Source organism: Pantherophis guttatus, chromosome 3 (genome assembly GCF_059756535.1).
Source record: "Pantherophis guttatus breed Tessera chromosome 3, ASM5975653v1, whole genome shotgun sequence".
Lineage (NCBI taxonomy): Eukaryota > Metazoa > Chordata > Lepidosauria > Squamata > Colubridae > Pantherophis > Pantherophis guttatus.
In genome coordinates, this window is record NC_142065.1 from 78,848,938 (window position 1) to 78,868,194 (window position 19,257).

The following is a 19,257-nucleotide window of genomic DNA, read 5'->3' on the forward strand; positions in this document are numbered from 1 at the left end:
CCCCACTCAAGCAGGAGACCCTACACTATCTCTGACAAATGGTAGTCCAATCTCTTCTTGAAAGCCTCAAGTGATGAAGCTCCCACAACTTCTGAAGGCAACTTCTGTTCCATTGGTTGATTGTTCTCACTGTCAGAAAGTTCCTCCTTATTTCTAGGTTGAATCTCTCCTTGATCAGTTTCCATCCATTATTCCTTGTCTGGCCTTCACGTGCCTTGGAAAATAGCTTGACCCCTTCCTCTCTGTGGCAGCCCCTCAAATATTGGAACACTGCTATCATGTGTCCCCTGGGCCTTCTCTTCACTATGATGATGATGGGTGAGGTGATTGGAAAGAACATGGTTAGATCTATGATCTTCTACTTGGATCCCAATGTCCACTTTAAGCTCCTGTGGACATATTTCTTTTCTTTTTATCATATAGCTCTGCATCCTATGACCAATTTGGTTTGGGTTATAAGACCAGACAGTTTGCTCATGCACAGGCATCTATTCAATTTTTACCACACTGATTTAATTATTATGTGGATTCCTCATTTCCAACAATGGACCAATCTGTAGAAGTATTGGTCTTTTAGGTAGGATGATGATGAACCAACAGGCACCTCTGTCAATACATCTTCTGTTATTTAGGGTGGATGGAGCCCCTTGCTAGAGATGCTAGAGGTGTTTGGAATGTGTCTTTCAGGCTAGTTTGAGTGGGTTCTCTATCTGGTTATCTCTTTTGTATTGTGCTTTTATCTTTGGTTGTATTGTGAAATACCAGGAGAGGCATGGAGCTTTCAAGAAGAGACTGGATTGCTGTCTGTCAGAAATGGTGTAGGGTCTCCTGCTTGGGCAGGGGGTTGGACTAGATGACCTACAAGGTCCTTCCAACTCTGTTACTATTACTGTTAACTCTGTTATTCTGTTATCTGCAAACTCACTCCATCTTGCTGAACTATTAGAGTATTTGTCCCTCTAGATGACAACCATTTTATTATGGGTACTGATAAGCACTACTGAGAAATATTCTACCTAAAAATGGCTATTTTCCTTCCATTCCACATACCATTGACTACAAAATATAGAAGAATACCTCTGGATTGGAGTAACAACTCCCTCCCCCCCCCATTATGGAACCAGGGCTACAGTGGAAACTATGAACCTCATTACAGTGCATTAATTTCAAGAAAGGTAAATAGTCACTGGCTCAGTTTCTACTCCATTAAAATGGTATCTCCACCATTCACCCTACTTTAAAACTGCCATTGTCATCTCTGCTCGAATATGGACCATTGAATGGTCAGATTTGTATATGAAAACATAATCACACACACACACACACACACACACACAAGAACTTAGTTTTTCCCCCTTTTACTGATTCTGCATAGGATGCATATATTACTATATTACTTTATGCTATTGAGGACTTGATTTTTCAATCTGTGATTTTAAAACAAGATAAAGAAATTCTGGTAATTGGGAAGAGGGTTTTAAATCAACATAAATATTTTATTTTGGAATAGCAAGGGTATATGGATGAGATAACTAATTCTATTAACTTCCATTATATAGCATTTATGGGGATTAGCAGATCTTTATATAACTTTGTATAACTTTGTATAACTTTGTATAACTTTGTATAACTTTGTATAACTGAAGGTAGTTCAGCCTGCTGATCTTACTTCAAATAATTTAACTCCATAAATTTGAATATTATTCTTTCTATGTTACATATATAGCTTGTGTGAAGTTTACCATTTAGTATTTCTCAATGATGTGAGAAATCTACATTTTTCACTGAGTAGGAAAGTATTTATTTAAAACAGAAATTCTAATGAAAAATTCTAACAGTAACATATAATTTAAAAAAGCAGTTCCTATTATCCAAATGCCCAATCATTTTTGCTCTACCAAATGCAACCTTTCATTACACTTCACTAATGAAATAAAGCCACCACTTCATTTTTTTTCTTTTGGAATGCAAATGTTTATTAGAAAATTATCTGTTTCATTTAGAGTTGACTTTGTTATATTGGAATAAGGCTGAGATTTACTTTAGGAAAAATTGGATTATTTAAGAGGGTACAGTAGGGTTCTTAAAATAATTTAATTAACAACTGTGTAGTAGCCTAGAATTGACATATCAGCCCCCACAGCATACAAGAGAAGATACACTGAGTTGAAGGCTTATGCAGCACATTGTTCCTGTTTACAAGAACAGGATGTGTGAGATTCAATCGAGTCTTCAAAATCTCCAGGCTTTTCCATCAGTATGGTCAGGTCAGTAGGCAAGGTTGATCCTGCAGGAAGAGGAAAAAGAGTAAAATCATTAAAAGAAGCAACATGGTGCAAGGCAAAGAACTTTTTTCTGCAAGGCCAAAGAAAACTCCCTCATCACCATTAAGGCCTACCCCAGCCTTGCCCAGAATGACTTTTCTCAAGCTACTATTGTGTTGGAAAAATTAAGAAAGGGACTTGCAGTTGGAACTGCAGCAGGGAAAGGGGATTTTTTTCCCCCCAATCTCACTTTCCATAATCCAGGGGATAACTCGGCTTCCTCAGATAAACACATTCACTGAATTTATGCAAACAAATTAATCAAATCTAATTTGACCCAGTCTTTTATGTCAAGATAATGAGCTCAGTTAGAACACCAGAGTAATATATTTCCCCTTTTAAGTCTTCAATCCTGTTCATAGTAAATATGAGATATTTCTAAATACTTATATGTTAAGACTAGGCTGCAGATAATTTTTCAGTGTATCATTTAATGATAATAGAAAATAGGTAACAGTCAAGCCCGCTTTAAGCTAATTATTAAGACAAAATATTAAAAACATTAAAATTCTTTTTAAGTTTTACTGCTTTTGTACAGTTCAGGACACTTTTTTTTAATAAAAAGGGCTCTTTCTTCTCCACATAGAAGCAACAATGGGAAGAGGAAAATCCACTATTGAGCAAACAAACTGTTTACAGTATTCTGAATGACCCAATAAAATCAAGCTCTGTGGTGCTCCCCTCTAAAAACAAGATATTTGAAAACCAAGCGATTACAGAGAAATCCCAGAAAATACTTCTTAAGTGAATTTATCTAATGTGCCTGCCCTATATTTAAGATTTACATTATATGTTATAAGAATATCCAAAATAAGTAAACATTACATGAACTTACCAGTTGGCACACAATGGAAGCTAGCTAAGGTTTTGGTAGTACTGGTGGCTGAGCAGCCTTCAGCACAGCGTGCGACAGGAAGATTGGTAGCACATTCTGGATTTTCTTGTCCCATTAACTTTGGATTCTCATGTCTCACTGTTGTGTGTCGCAGTTTACAGTCTATAAGAGAACAAAATGGATTTCTTCAAAAGGAAACCAGGAGCTCTACAGCTTCATTTCCCAAAGTAGCATTTATGAAAGCATCATGTTCATGCTTACTAGTTTTGAAGGTATGTGATTTGAATTAATTTATTCCAAGCAATATATTCTACAGGTATACAATAATCAACTTTGGGACAATACTAATTCCTAGCAGCCATAGGCTACTCTTTCCTGAGCCATTATAGGAAATTAAACTGATGGTTCAATCCAGTTGTTTACAGTGATATCAAAGCACTGAGCAGAGCAAGGAAAAATCTGGAGCAGATTGTTGGTGACTATTAAAGCAAGCCATCAGATTCTGCTTACCTCCACCACATTTATCAGGGACCACCCAGGACTGAACAAAGCTCACTTCATCTGTGGCTATGTGGCCACTTGGTCTCCGGAACTTCTTTGCTTCTGAACCATACCATCCACAGAGACCACATGAATTTTCTATCAAGGTATTGACTTCAAACTTCACAAAAAGATAAAAAAATATATATTTTTTTATGAACATGAAAAGAAATGAAACATCATAAATACATTCTGAAACAACAAAACAGGGTGTATTTCAATTTTTTTTGCTCATCCCCCTCCCCCCCTCCCGAATTTTCAACAGGATTCCTCAGACCAATTTATCGCAAACGCTTATGTGATTCAAGTGCTGTTTTCCTAAACACATCAAGAACTTAATTAATCTCTATAAAGGAGCAAGAATCATTCCTGTATTTCCTTTTCATTTAACATTTTACAACTTTAAATATTCTGTAATAATGACAGTAATATATAATAATAACAATACCATGGCAGAATGTCCTGTGTATTTCACTCTTTCTAATCCAACTTCGGACATGTGAAACTCCAGCTCAGTTGCTGTTTCTCTGAACCGAAGAGGCAAATCTGTAAGTTTTAAAAGTGAAATGAAAGTTCAATTGATGATTCCATCATGAGGGATAGTAGATGGAATTCCCTACAAATAAAATTTGTCCGGGGAGTACTGTTCTTTATTTCTTCTCCCATTCCCATCTGAACATTCCTGATCATCAAACTACCCCTGTTGGTTTATTCTAATATATTTCAGAGTCAGGAAATATAAACATTTCTATATGGAGAATGCATAATTGAAGGACTACTTCTAAATCCCGAATAAATCAATGCTTGTTTTTAAATTCAGTTTTTCTCCTCTATTTATGCTGTATCATTACTTTCTATTTCTTGGCAATGAATTTAGTTTCTTTGATTTTTTTTTTTTTTGCAAACTCTTCAGTAGTTACATTAACTCATGATTAAGATTATTTTCTTTACATACGTTTCAGGGCACGAGGGAGAACTCCATCCCGTATCCTAGTGCTATTTACATCTAGAATGAGCTCACCATCACGCATCTTCATGGTACATATACTTATAGAAACAGAAAACGTAAAAGAGTTAGTCTGCTGAATTCAAAATTCATGAGTTTTTGGTCAATATGTTTACAATAGTAAGTGAGTTAATTAACATTGAGCATTATCTTATTATGCAAGTTGATTTTATCAGGCATAAAGACCATTTAAATACCATTTAAAATAGCCAGTTATAATAGGTTTCTCAATATCTAAAAGCCTAATTACTAGCTGAAAAATGCTGGTTGTTTGGAGGTAACAGAATTTTCATCTACTGTATAAGCAAAGCACAGAATATCCTCCTTCATAGTTCCTGCCAAACCCAAACTTGAAACATTCATTTATTTATTTTTCACATTTCTGAACCATCCATCTCTCTCAAAGATGCTCTTGATATTCAGAAATCAAGAGAAAAATCTGACATTTTTTTTAACACAAGACATCACTTCTGGTTATTCTTGTCTTCCAGCAATACAAGTGCTTTCTAATATATAGCTGCTGTTGTTACTATTGTTGTGCAGCTGATACTCTTATTATTATCCTCATCCTTACTATACATGATTTTTTCTGCTGTCTAATGTTTATTTGTCTAATGTCAAATAAAAATGATTTCATTTTTATTGCAGTTGTTACAGTTTGGATGATTGCTTTGATTATTATCATTATATGTCATTTGCTCAGATATTGAATAAAATTTTAAGTTTTAAAAAAAAACCCTTAATAATAGAATGGTTCTTTCCTGATAATTTTAGAAATTATTCTTTCTCTCATCCTGAGTTCAGTCTAGATTATTAAAAATGCATTGGAAAATACTTACATGTTATGTGTATGGATTTCAATTAGAAGACTATTATTGTATTTGGTCTCATATTTCATCAACACTATCAGCTTCTTGTTACAAGTACAATCTCCCAATACATTTATGAAACAGTTGTCAGGCAATCCTTTTGTAATGATTTCATTGTTGAAACTTGTAATTGTCTTGTCTTTTACTGTACAAACACCTGATAACAGCAAGTAAGAATGCAGTGAGAGAAGAAAGAAACTTCTGATATTTTGACTATTTAGAGAAGCAGCTAATAAATTGTATTTTAGAACTTTGAGAAAAGAACTTTATATTTGTGATCACAGAAATCTAATGCAGGAATCTGTAGATATTTTAAAGGGAGATTTGTTTTCAGTTCATTTTATTTTTATTTTATTTTTTTATTATATTTTTTTGCATTCTCACGGGTCACATTGGAGTAAGTGATTAATTTTTAGACTGACTAGGTTTTAAATTGTCTGTGAAATAAGATTTAAAATGATTGTTCCACATTGGTTATGAAATACTTTGAGGAATAGTATTATACGTATATGCGTATTATACATATACATTTTATTTGGGCTAAGAATAAAAATTAAATCTTAAATTGCTATGTCTTTCTCTGCATATTCAAATGAATTTAAATAAATCAAATTAATTTTATAATACCATATATTTTTAAATAGCTGAGGTAGGGGAAGGGAAGGAAACCTGTGAACCTTCAGATGGTATCGAATCTCATCAGCTCTGATTACTGATCATTTGGCAGGGAATTATGGGAACTGATATTCAACATTATTGAAAGGACCACAAGTTTGTCCAGAAATTATAAATACATAGTAAAACTGCTGACCATTCCGAGTAGCAAGAAGCAATTTTGGAATATCAGCAATTTTTGAAGTTTTGGCTTTGGGATCCATTGGAACTGAATAAGGAAGTCTGCAGTTGTCATTGTAGAGGACATCCTGGAAAGAAATATGAAAAGAAAAAAATAAGTAGAGCTGATGCCTTAGTTATTTTTCCCAATGCATTTTCAAAGCGACACAAAGATTCTGTTTTATTTAGTTTATCAATAACCATTTGACAATACACTAGTCCTAATCAATGTCCTTTTCACATTGGATTACTGCTTTGCCTTGACTGATTGGACAATCAGATCTTAACTGCCCTTGCTGTATACATAGGAAGAACATATGTGGCAAGCCAAGAACAAACCCTCAAAATGGCAATAACATTCGCCTGTGACTCTCCCTATTTTTACATGGCTATCAAGCAGCTGTTTTGAGAACCCCACCAAAGCTGATCAGAATGAACAAGTAACTGTACAACTGATTGGCATTTAAACAAAAAATAGCTGTCTACAATAATGTGTAACTCACTTCTGGCAATTTCATGACCATGATACATTCGTTTGGACGTTTTAGAGCCATAATCACTGTAATTTCTTGAGGAGGATTCTTTTGGAGTTTGTGAGAGAAGTCTGCTAGGTAGGCGAACCCAGGGCCCAATTTAAGAAATCTTGACAAAGACAGAAAAGCTTGGATTAACAGAACATAATTTAAAGCAGGGGTCCCCAAACCTGGCAGCTTTAAGACTTGTGGACTTCAACTCCCAGAATTCTCCAGCCAGCATAGTATAGCTGGCTGGAGAATTCTGGGAGTTGAAGTCCACAAGTCTTAAAGCTGCCAAGTTTGAAAACCTCTTATTTAAGGGATATAGGAAGGACGTTCTGTATCTAAGAAAACAAACCGTTAGAACAAACTTCATAATCCACAATATATCATATTTAGCCTGTAAAGCAGGTGGATAATATTTAAAGATTGATTTAGCCAAGAGCAGATATGAGCCTTATTTGCTTTTAGCTTTGACATTTATTATTCTATTGCCTGCATGGGAGATGGAGTGGCAGTGGAAATGCATTTATAGGGAATCTTCCAAGAAAATCTAGATTCATCCAGCAAGAGCTTATATAGATAGTTGGAAAACAGCAAATAAAATGGCCAATACTCTCTCCTTCCTTAACCAGTCAAGTTATTTAAAGATAGCTGCCTTTGAGAAGGCGTACTTGGTTTAGGAACCAATTCATTCATTCATGATGATCGGGTGTAATAAAGTTAGCTCTTTTAGTTAATAGAAATAAATACATGAGTAATGCTCATAGAGAAGTATACCACATAATTCTGCTCTGCGTCCATCGAACACAATTGTTGACCTTATCAGGAAAAAAAAAATTACTAGCCATTTTTTGAAGGCTATTCTTGAAAAATGAGGTCAATGCAAATTTATTCATAGATCAATTTCTAATATTGCCCAGACTTTGATACTAGAACTAGCTTGAAACACAGTTTAGATTAAAACAAAGCCACCTCTTTGTTTTCAAATGATCAGGCTCATTTAAACACACACACACCTCAGCTGCTGTGGCACACAGCATTAGATCATCAGAAACCTTTACTTACTGATTCATAATCATAAGAAATCCCTCAGAAACCTTAGGGTACTTAAATTTTGCCTGAAGAGCTGGTCTATTAGCAAAGAAACCGGTCTGTACTTCGAATGAAACATTGTAGTCTCTGCAGTTCTCACCAGCTCTCAGAGTTGTCTAAGGAGGAAAGAAATATATCAGATATAATTTTGCTTAACCTATGTCACTGATATATGGATTTAATGCTCATATAGAACCAAGTACATTTTGAAAAGGCTCACCATTGTTCTATAAGGACCGTCCTCCACGTGGGTGAAGCATACCACTGGACTGGCTGGACGTCTGATGTCTTGCACTGTCACTTTAACTGCAGAGAAACCTTTGCGCACTACAATATCATGTCCACCTTCTTGCTTATTACGATATCTGTAGCGTAAATTTATGGTAGCCACTGGCTTCATCTTTAGAGCAGAAAGAAAAATCCAAAGAAAAAAAATTGTTTAATTGCTAATCTGGGTTTAACAAGTACATTGTCTTAACGCGAATATAATTACCACTAACACTCAAATGTGTTATTAAAGAGGATCATTGGTTGATGCTTAGCTTACATAGGCCATTCTGGCATCTAGGTAACTTCTGAGAGCTAATTAGCCCACCTGAAAGTTTCTCAACTACTGAGCTGCTTAATATAGCCAGATGTTCTTAAACTCCAGACCCTATAAAACTAGATCAGCCTGACCAACAAGCTGTAGTCCAACAATTGTAGGATTATAGGTTGTCATCCTTGCTTTCAAAGAATAATGAGGTTTGTTTGTTAGGCTTTGGGAGGGTCTATCTCTTTAAAGTTGATCATATGCTACTTGCTTTTCTATTGATTTATTGCCTGTATATATTATCATTTCTGCACAATGCTAGGATCTTAACTATTTTCACTGTATACATGAAATTTCAGTTGGATTAGCAATAGCAATAGCACTTAGATTTATATACCGCTTCACAGTGCTTTACAGTCTTCCCTAAGTGGTCTACAGAGTCAGCCTATTACCCCCAACAGTCTGTGTTCTCATTTTACCAACCTCAGAAGGACGGAAGGCTGAGTCAACCTTGAGCCGTTCAAGATCAAACTCCTGGAGTTAGCAGTGAGTTAGCCTGCAGTACTTCATTCTAACTACTGCGCCACCAAGGCTCTATTAAAACCAAGTAGCATACTAAGTCTAAAATAATGTATAATATACACTGGTAAAAATAAAATATAAACTACTTAAATCTCACTATTGCCTTTTCTGTTTCTCATGCTTAAGCCAGATAGTTAATTTTTTTTCAGGATTGATGTTTCCCAATGGAAAGGTATTTTGAATACTGACCGCAGAGTCTTTTATGTTTTGTTCACCAATGATGTCTCCTTTTCTTTTGTATTCCAGCTGAGAGTCAGAATCAGAAGGATCATCAGATTGTTTTCCTGGCTGCAAAAATAAAAAAAAACATTAAAGCAAATCTCGGATTACACAGTGTCATAAACAGGGCAGCTTTCCTAGAACAGCTTTAGAGCAGTGGAAGAAAGTTTTGCAGTTAGAACAGCCTTCCCTATCCTTATCCCATCCAATGATGTGCCGAATACACATTTATGAAGAACTAGCTAATTTGTCATGCTGTCAGGGAATTATGGAATTTGTATTCTCAATAACTCCAAAAGGTACCAGGCTGCAAAACCATTCTTCTCCCTCAGATTAGAAAAGAAACTTCACTGCTAAAAAAGTGGTATGGTGATTTATTTATATAAGGTTTATGTTTTGTTTTCTTTTTTTGACAAAGGAAAATCATAATAAATCAATACTTTAAACAAGTGGGGAGCAAACTGTATGATGAAATTAACTATTTTTTCGATAATAATAGCAAAAGATATTATACTGATAGATGGAGAAAATGAAAACATTTCAAGAATCAGATATCTTCATCTCAATACATTATATTTCCACTAACTCCCTCTCCCCTAACCCTAACCCTCCCCCCCAAAAAAAAGAAATACTGCATTGCCACTAACATCCCATCAATAGTTTTCTAGCTTTGTTTAAATTTTCTGTTCTCTCATATCTTACCTTCTGTTTCTTCACAGATCGGAAAGAATATTGATGAATCTCTTTTGGAAATCCCTTAGAAAAAAATAAAAAAGAACACTCAGAGAAATTTTCACACTGTGGTACATAAACTATTAATTTTAAAACAATATGAATGGAAATGCTTTTGCTATTTCTGAAAGTCATGTCCCCGAAGATCCACTTTGAAGATCAAAATCCGTGTCTACTTTATTGAATGATTTGATTAAAACAAAGTGGCTAGCCTCATTAATGCTGCTTTTTAGGGCTAAAATGATAAGGGATGCTTTCAAAGTTTCCATATTTGATAAAAATGCTATTTTTAAAATGAATCTTTGGTGAAATAACAACAGTGCCATCACTATAAATTTTCCCAAATAACTGATTTATAAGCATTATTATCTCTTCCTGAAATTGCATTGTGGGCTAATTCAAAACATCCAATACTGCAGGTCACAACATCACAAATCAACCCAATGTTGATTTATCATTCCCCCGAAAGCAGATGACAGATCAGCATGATGAGAATTGAACAGAAATCACAACCACATCATTTGTTGTTACTTCAGCATAACTTGTTACCTTTTAAGTGTGCATAGTTGTTCTCTATCATTCTGCATTTGTGGAATATAGTGCACTTAGATGCAGGTCATGGGTGAGTTCTACTTACCTCCGCTACCAGTTCGCAACGGGAGCATGTACGTTTATGCAAATGCGCAGAAGCTTCTGCGCATGCACATATCTATGACGACATCCACCTAAGTGAGCGGAGCCTCCTGCCACTGTTACTACCGGTTCGCAAGAACCGGACAGAACCGGGAGCAACCCACCACTGATGCATGTACATTCTTTGGTAAAATTGCTTACTCCAATGCTCCATTGTAAGCCCAATAGGCAACCAAAAGTTTCATAATAACCAACTAATATGATGGATGCCACTCTCCCTATTTTATGTCAAGATTTCTTTTAAAGTGCCAGGCCTTATAACATTTTGTTGAAATCTCTGTGGGTGAGCTCTACTTGAAGCAAGCGTAAACTAATGCTTAGCTTTCAAATTCCAAGGATCAGAACCTAGGACTAACAAACAAGGTGGCTGGGGAGTTCCTTCGTAAGTCAAATGGACTCTCATAGCTCTTGGCCAACTTGTAATTCACATTAGCCAGAAAAGATAAAGCTATGCACGTTTGCTTCAATGAAGCAGGTTCTGCCTTCTTGCTCCTGTTAACTATATTCAAAGAAATGACATCATAATTACCTGCTTGGAATCGTCATCGCACTCACTACTCTCACTGCTGCTCTCACTGCTGCTCTCACTGCTGCTCTCACTGCTTTTGCTCTCGGTGGTGCTATCCTCACTGCTGCTGCTCTTGCTGCTGCTGTCACTACTACTACTACTGCTGCTGCTGCTGCTGCTGCTGCTATCACTGCTGCTGTCACTGCTGCTGCTGCTGTCACTGCTGCTGCTGCTGTCACTGCTTCTGTCACTGCTGCTGCTGCTGCTGTCACTGCTCCTGCTACTGCTGCTATCACTGCTGCTGCTGCTTTCACTGCTGCTACTGCTGCTGTCACTGCTGCTGCTACTGCTGCTGCTGTCACTACTACTGTCACTGCTGCTGCTACTGCTGTCACTGCTGCTGCTGCTACTGCTGTCACTGCTCCTGCTGCTGTCACTGCTGCTGCTGCTGTCACTGCTCCTGCTGCTGCTGTCACTGCTGCTGCTGCTGTCACTGCTACTGCTGCTGCTGTCACTGCTGCTGCTGCTGTCGCTGCTGCTGTCACTGCTGCTGTCACTGCTGCTGCTGTCACTGCTGCTACTACTGCTTCTGTCACTGCTGCTGCTACTGTCACTGCTGCTGCTGCTTCTGTCACTGCTGCTGCTACTGCTTCTGTCACTGCTGCTGCTACTGCTGCTGTCACTGCTGCTGCTGCTTTCACTGCTATCACTGCTGCTGCTGCTGCTGCTGCTGTCACTGCTGCTGCTACTACCGTCACTGCTGCTGTCGCTGCTGCTGCTTCTGTCGCTGCTGTCACTGCTGCTGGAAGAACTCTCACTAGATTGGCTCTGGGAAGAACCCTTTGTTTCACTCTGTTGGGACTGGCTGCTGCTGCTGTCCTTGCTGCTGCTGCTGCTTTCAATGGTATCCTTGCTGTCCTTGCTGGAGGTGGAGCTGCTGCTGCTGGCACCACCTTTCTTTTGGTCTCGTCCCTTTTTCACCCCAGAAGCAGAGTCAGAGGAAGAGGTGGTGTCCTGATCTGGCTTCTTCTGACCTTCCTGGACTGGCTTCTTCTGACCTTCCTGGACTGGTCTCTTCTGACCTTCCTGGACTGGCCTCTTCTGACCTTCCTGGACTGGCCTCTTCTGATCTTTGATATTAGCCTGTGACACAGTTGAAGGTTAAAATATTGCTTCTTTTAAGTCATTCTTAAGAATTCAGAGTTTCTTTGGAATTCACAGTTTCTTCCTTATAATATTCTGCCATGTAATTGCTGTGTTATTAGTAGAGGGAAGGTGGAATTGGGCAAAATAAAAATATCCATTTACTCCATCAGAAAACGAAGCTTTCACATGTGACTGAGATGGGCAGCTATAGAAATTGAGCAAATAAATAATAAGTATGACATCTCGTTTCATACCTAGCTAACTTAGACCTTATAAAATGTGCCTTTCTCCATGGATTAAACGTACCTCCTGTTTTTCTCCTTTCACTTCTTCTTCTTCTTCAGGTACCAGTTCTCTTCTCATCCTAATTTTTGCAGAGTCTAAGTTGGCATCCATTACGATCTTAGTCAAACCACTTTCTGCATGGATTATAATGCAGGTACATATTTTAAAAAGTGATCAGCATGAACAATTCCAAGTATACAAACTGAACATTTCACCACGCAGTAATACCTGGTTCAAGCCAAAACTTCATTTCATGTCTTGCGCATAACAAATGCAGCGCTGTTCTCTGGTAAGGCACATATCCTCCTGTATTGGTAGTTTTCCCGCACGCGTTTATTGGCAAGAAACTTAAATTCATGCAACTGTCCCAAAGGTCTTGAGGTTTTTGGCTACTTTCAGATTGTTGCTGAAATGAAGATAGACATGTCAGAATTTGGCAATAATAACCTTTCTAGTACAGGTATATGAAAAAATGGAGATTAAACTTGGGTGTTAAAGAAAATCCTAAATCTCATAGATAATAAATAGTTGAGGGATCTTTATGGGCAGTATGAGAGAAACAAAAAAGAATGGCAGCTCTGTGTCACTGTAGTTACCAAGCTAACAGATGCTTAAGATAGAAAAAGTATGCAAATTTTACTTCTATAGGAAACAGTTCTGTAATAAGATGAATTTAGCATTTTAATTGGTTTTCTTTTTCATATTATATCATTCTATCAGTAGCTTGACAAATGTTCACATCCTCAGTGCTAAATGTATTGTTTAGCATTATATTTAAATAAAGCATGTATTTGAACAAGTCAAAACTATAACAAAATCCTAAATACAAACAAAACTATATAATGTTACAAAAATTAAAGTAGCCATTCTTTAAGAAGTTATATCAGACAGCTCAACTGCACAGTAGACCACCAAATATCAGTCTTGACAGACATAACCAAACACAATATTTACTTTGATGTTGCCTTTGCCAGTTTCTTCATCCCATTCTTCAACGTCAACTGGGTCGGGAATAATTGGAGCCGTTTCCTCAGTACTTTGGCACCTTGCTACAGCCTGTGCTTTATGGCTAGGTTGAAATTTGGTGAGGAGAAATAGAAAGTGTTCTATTATACTCCACAGTAAATTAACATACTCTTAAGTTAACATGAACACAAACTCAATATCAAAGCACCCTAAGAATGAAGAAGTAAGGTGAAATTTTCCTTGTTGAGGTCCAGGAGTAGAGGGAGGGAAGGATAGAGGAAAAATGTGGTACATTTTATGGTACTAAGTCAGACAGTTAATATCCTGAGTCAAATGTTTCTAAATATTATTATATATATTTATAATTTCTCATCAAACCTACCAGAAAGAACATTGTTACAAAGTAAAATGTTTGAGAAACTCAGCGAAAGAGCACACTACCCAGCCATAATTCTAAGCTTACACCAATTGGTAAGATATGATTGAGTAATGTTTACAGTATACAGAAGATGAAAGCTCTACATAATGCAGCAGATAGCATGACAAAATGATATTAAATGAATTATAAAAGAGCTTCTTCTACCTTACAATCAGTGCATTATGCTTCTCCTGAAGATTATCAATTTCTACTTTAAATCTGTTTTGTGGCATGTCCAGTGAAACATTCATTTTGAGCGCAGTATCTGAATGGATGTTGGCGGATATTTCTATTCCATTCTGGAAAGAGTCTTCCATAATTCCCCAGGTCAAACTTCCCTGACCATGGACACTAATAGTAGAAGAGAAATTTTAAAATATGGTTTCAGATTACAATAACAGAAGAAATTCTAATGTCAAGAAGGACACCACCTCAGACTAAATGGATTTGAGCAACCCAAAAGAGTGGTAAAGGTTTCCTTATTTAAGGCTTTTGAGATTTTCAGTTCCAGATGCCAAAGCAGCTGGGCCAGTCTTGACTTCTGACATTGATTTTGTATGTCTATATGTCAGTGATAGAGGAGGTTGGGGTGGGAGGGGGTGGATCAGTGGTGGGATTCAAATTTTTTTACTACCGGTTCTGTGGGCGTGGCTTGGTGGACGTGGTGTGGCTTGGTGGGCATGGATTGGTGGGCATGGCAGGGAAGGATACTGTAAAATTTCCATTCCTAACCCACTCCAGGGGAAGATTACTGCAAAATCCCCATTTCCTCCTGATCAACTGGGACTAGGGAGGCAGAGAATAGATGGGGGTAGGGCCAGTGTGGTATTTACCAGTTCTCCAAACTACTCAAAATTTCTGCTACCAATTCTCCAGAACTGGTCAGAACCTGCTGAAACCCCTCTCTGGGATGGATAGAGGTCATTCTGCTGCAGAATTCTGCTTACTTTATGGAGAAGGAAGGTAGAAAATACTGTTATTTTGCTTACAGAAATTTGTTGTCAAGTTGTGCTTGTATTTTGCCTGCTGTGAGATCATCCTGAAATATTTCTGATTTTGCTAAAAGAAACAAACATTATTTTAAAATGGTTCAAAAGTAGACCAACTTTAAAGATCAGAGGCTCCTAGTACTAATATTTTTTCACACATTTCTATGTTTTCATTGTTAATATAATTGACAATGGGGCAGAGGGATGAGCCAAAAGAAGAAGTGGGAAAAGATAAAAAGGTTACAGGTGAAAGATGGCATTGCCTGGAATAGAACAGAACAGAACAGAACAGAACAGAATAGAATTCTTTATTGGCCAAGTGTGATTAGACACACAATAAATTTGTTTCCAGTGCATAAGCTTTCAATGTACATACAACAATAGTGATAAGCAACAAAGTCATAGCCATAAGAAGATTGTTTTGTGAACAAGAAAACAAGAATAAAGCAAGACTGCATGATAATATCATACTTTGGAAATTTTTAAGCTAATAAATGGGTGTGTCATAGAGAAAGAAATCTGAATTGTTGTCTTTATAAAATATAGTAATACAACTATATTTTAAGTAAGATGATATCAGGTTATGAATGACGTGTTTATCAGAATCTTACAGAAATCTCACTTGCTTAAGACTGGTTGGGTAAACTGCATTGCTAATATTTTTTAATTGTGTTATACTCAGCCATTTCCCCCACTATATATGATTTACCCATGCTATTTTGAATTGCAGTTATTTCCATCCTTACCTTTCCAGGTTACATCTGCTCCCAAGACAGCATTAAGATTTATTTTGAATGGTAAACCAGGAGCTGTAGGAAGAATCTGCCCCATATCTAGAATGACGTAATGGCTCAACTGAGCGTTGATCGATTTGACGCACATTTCAGCAATTTTCATCAAGGCCTTAATCATAGCTGATCTAAACTCTTCTGCCTAAAATAGGGTGAACAGACAAGGGGCTTTAAACTGACTGAGATAACAATATGGATTTTATGGTGAAAATGTATTAGATATCTTTACCTTCAAATGTTGATCCATTTCTGAAGAATGTAAATACATAATGTGGTTTCCTAGAAATTTGACTGACATACCAACGGAGAGCTGTTTGGCAGTTAGTTCTTGGTATGCTGGAAACTAAAGTCAAACCAATGAGAGCAATTTAGTATTGGATCAGTTCAAGTAAATAAAGTTCAAATAAATAAAAAGACAATGTAATGCTCTGGGTTATTTGCATCTCCCCTTCGAATATTATACTTTATAGAAAGATATTTCCAGTTCTGACATACTAGGATTCTACAATACCACAAGGCCTGTTTAATTTATAGATAGTGCTCGAATTACAACCATTCATTTAATGGCCATTCAAAGTTACAACATCGCTTTAAAAAAGGAGATACAGCCAGTTTTCATACTTATAGCCATAGTAACATCCTCACAGTCACATGATCAAGATCTGAGCACTTAGCAACAAGCCTGTATTTATGATACCCCAGAGTAATGTGATCACAGTTTGTGGCCTTCCCTGCTGGCTTTTGACAAGAAAGTCAACAGGGGAAACTGGAGTTGCTAATTGACTACTTGGTTCACTCAACAACTACAGTGACTCATTTAACAACCCAAGCAAAAAGGTCATAAAATTGGACATGACTCACTTAACAACTGTCTTCTTTAACAACAGGAATTCTGGTCTCCATTGTGGTTGTAAGTCGACAACAACCTGTATTTAGATTCTACCCCACAAATAAGGTGATCAGATGATTTACTTTATCTTAAATTACAATATTAACCTGGGAAAAATTTTGCTACCAGATGCAAGATTTTAGTAGGGCAGCCCTCCTACTAAACCTCCTGGAATAATCTTATCTAATATTCCCTCTAACATTTATATTCAAAGGAATAAATATAGAAATATACCTTGTCTTGGGTATCTTTGATCTTCTGCTTGGTAGCGTATTGGTCAGACTGGCTAACTGGTTCCTCAAACAATTTATCTAGACCTTGAACTTGCAGTGCAATCTGAAAGAAAGAAAGAAAGTGAGAGAGAGAGTGAGAGAGAGGGGGGGGAGAAAGAAAGAAAGAAAGAAAGAAAGAAAGAAAGAAAGAAAAAGAAAGAAAGAAAGAAAGAAAGAAAGAAAGAAAGAAAGAAAGAAAGAAAGAAAGAAAGAAAGATGCATTATGTGTGAAGTGGCATGGTAAGGGCATACTAACATCTCAAATGCTTTTTAATAATTAACTTTTAAAAATGTAATATATACCTCTACCAGGTCAACCTTGGTATGGGGAAACGTAACATCTGCTCGCCAGGTCATAGTTGAAGGATATCTATTGTCACCAGACATGAAGAATTTGGCAGTAAATCCATTGTTTAGAAAAGCTATCATAAAAAAAGAACAACACAACACACATCATGAGATTATTAGCTTTTTGAAATGGAAAAGTTTGAAAATTTACTTGTTTGGGTCATACAATAGGCTTAGTCCTCATTTAACTACCAAACCAAGAATGCTATTGCCATTGAGGAGCCTAAGCTAAAATACCTGCCTTATGCCCTAGGATTCTGAGAAATTATGTTGATGCAAGCTTTATGTCTGTACCACAAACTACATATTTATTTAGATTTATAGTAATTTGCTTGGTTAACAAGCAAAGCATCTGATTGGGCTTGTTATGTGAACTGCATTGCAAAATAAAGTTTAAGTACTACTCTCAGATCTGGACTACAAAGATTCAGATGATGCTATGATACGGTAGCAAAGAGTGATCTTTATATCTCCCTATTGCTGTCCCACAGTCCTAATCTTTATAATCCAGTTTTGCAGTCCTAGTTCTACCTAAAGAGAGCTTGCAAAGTTCTGAGCCATTTTTAAGTGGCTCAGTGCAATAGAATCAATTGTTCATTTTGTGTCACTTTTGCACAACCTGTAATTTCACACTTAATGTTTGTATGAAATAAGGGCAAGGTTCAATTAAAGGCAATGCCTGAAGCATGGAACCCTGGACCTTGCAAAGTTAGTGCTTGGAAAAACCAGAAAGCAAGAAAAGGATGCATTTTTAAAACCATCCTGAGGCATTGTGAACTAGGGAAACATTCTCAGTTTTACTAATTGTTACAATTAAATCATTGTAACAGTCCAAGTCAACGATGTGGTCTGATTCTACATTAATGGAACAACTTATACATGAATAACCCCTCTTATCCTTTTGCATTTATAAAATCCAAGACATAGGACACAGTTCAGAATTTGAAAATCTGTACTGTACTAAGTAAACACAATAAGGTGATTCCTTTTCACTTGGAACATAATGGAGCAGATGAACCAACTCAAAATATTGTGACTCATCCCATAAAGAGGGATGGAGAAATAAATAAGTAATAGCTACTCACTGTTGAAAAGGGGAAAATACAGAGCCTTGTTGAAAGGGGAGGTCAGTTCATTAAGCCTGGATTCCAGAATTTTGAGGGCCAAGAGGCAATAAGAAGACCTAAATGAAAAAAGAGGACATTGTTAATATTAGGTTCTATTACTATTAACTGGGGCAATGTCTACAGACTGACTCAAGAACAGGCAGCACTAGACTCTATGGAATTCAGCTCACATTCTGTATCTTCTTGAGAAGTTGTGTATAGGGTTACAATTTAACAATCTTGCAGCCTTCTCCAGATTTAACAAACTTCCTAATCTGTATATGATGGGAGTTCTCATTGTTGGGGATGTATTACTTGGAACCTTGACAGATATAACATTTCTATACCTAATATAACACATAGTTCGAATGTCTCTCTACTTACAGGGTATAGTATGCAGGGTCCCTGTTCTTTGTTATAGCCAACATGTGAGAGTACACAAAGCTGGCAATATGGAGATTCTCCTCATACAACATTGCATTGGCCATGGCTGTTACTATAGGTAGAGGAGGGGCACTGTCTAGGAGGACAATGCAAGCCATTATTCGGACGGCCTCACAACGTGAAACATCCATAAAGGTCTGAAGGAGAAAACCTTGAACCTAGAGGAAGGAAGAAACAAATGAATGTGGAGCTCAGCTAATAAACATGAAAACAATCAGGGGGAATATTGGTAATGGTTTTTGTCAGGATTTGCTTTCTGTGACTTATAGGATGGCCAGATAATCCCAAATATGGGCTCTTAAGATTGTATTGTAGCTAG

General features: G+C 36.9%; 2 protein-coding genes and 1 long non-coding RNA gene across 3 annotated transcripts; all 3 read right to left on the minus strand.

Annotated features, from left to right (window-relative positions):
- Window positions 1–1,956: 1,956 nt before the first annotated feature.
- Window positions 1,957–12,838, minus strand: LOC117677332 (uncharacterized). The gene is made up of 14 exons (XM_060689582.2): window positions 12,737–12,838; window positions 11,306–12,427; window positions 10,054–10,107; window positions 9,322–9,420; window positions 8,239–8,418; window positions 7,992–8,134; window positions 6,912–7,050; window positions 6,386–6,497; window positions 5,545–5,731; window positions 4,655–4,746; window positions 4,097–4,245; window positions 3,670–3,907; window positions 3,160–3,321; window positions 1,957–2,287 (listed from the first exon to the last, which is right to left on the minus strand). Exons 1-14 carry the CDS (start codon window positions 12,824–12,826, stop codon window positions 2,175–2,177), a joined length of 2,880 nt encoding a protein of 959 aa, XP_060545565.2. The 5' UTR covers window positions 12,827–12,838; the 3' UTR covers window positions 1,957–2,174.
- A 1,422-nt stretch (window positions 12,839–14,260) lies between these two features.
- Window positions 14,261–16,218, minus strand: LOC148114640 (uncharacterized). The gene is made up of 4 exons (XM_087890689.1): window positions 16,109–16,218; window positions 15,835–16,021; window positions 15,089–15,158; window positions 14,261–14,450 (listed from the first exon to the last, which is right to left on the minus strand). Exons 1-4 carry the CDS (start codon window positions 16,175–16,177, stop codon window positions 14,261–14,263), a joined length of 516 nt encoding a protein of 171 aa, XP_087746815.1. The 5' UTR covers window positions 16,178–16,218.
- Window positions 16,219–17,343: 1,125 nt separating this feature from the next.
- LOC148114641 (uncharacterized) lies at window positions 17,344–19,096 on the minus strand. Its single transcript, XR_015733140.1, has 3 exons — window positions 18,879–19,096; window positions 18,474–18,571; window positions 17,344–17,462 (listed from the first exon to the last, which is right to left on the minus strand). It is a non-coding gene; the product is annotated as an uncharacterized LOC148114641 (long non-coding RNA).
- Between the last annotated feature and the right edge of the window lie 161 nt (window positions 19,097–19,257).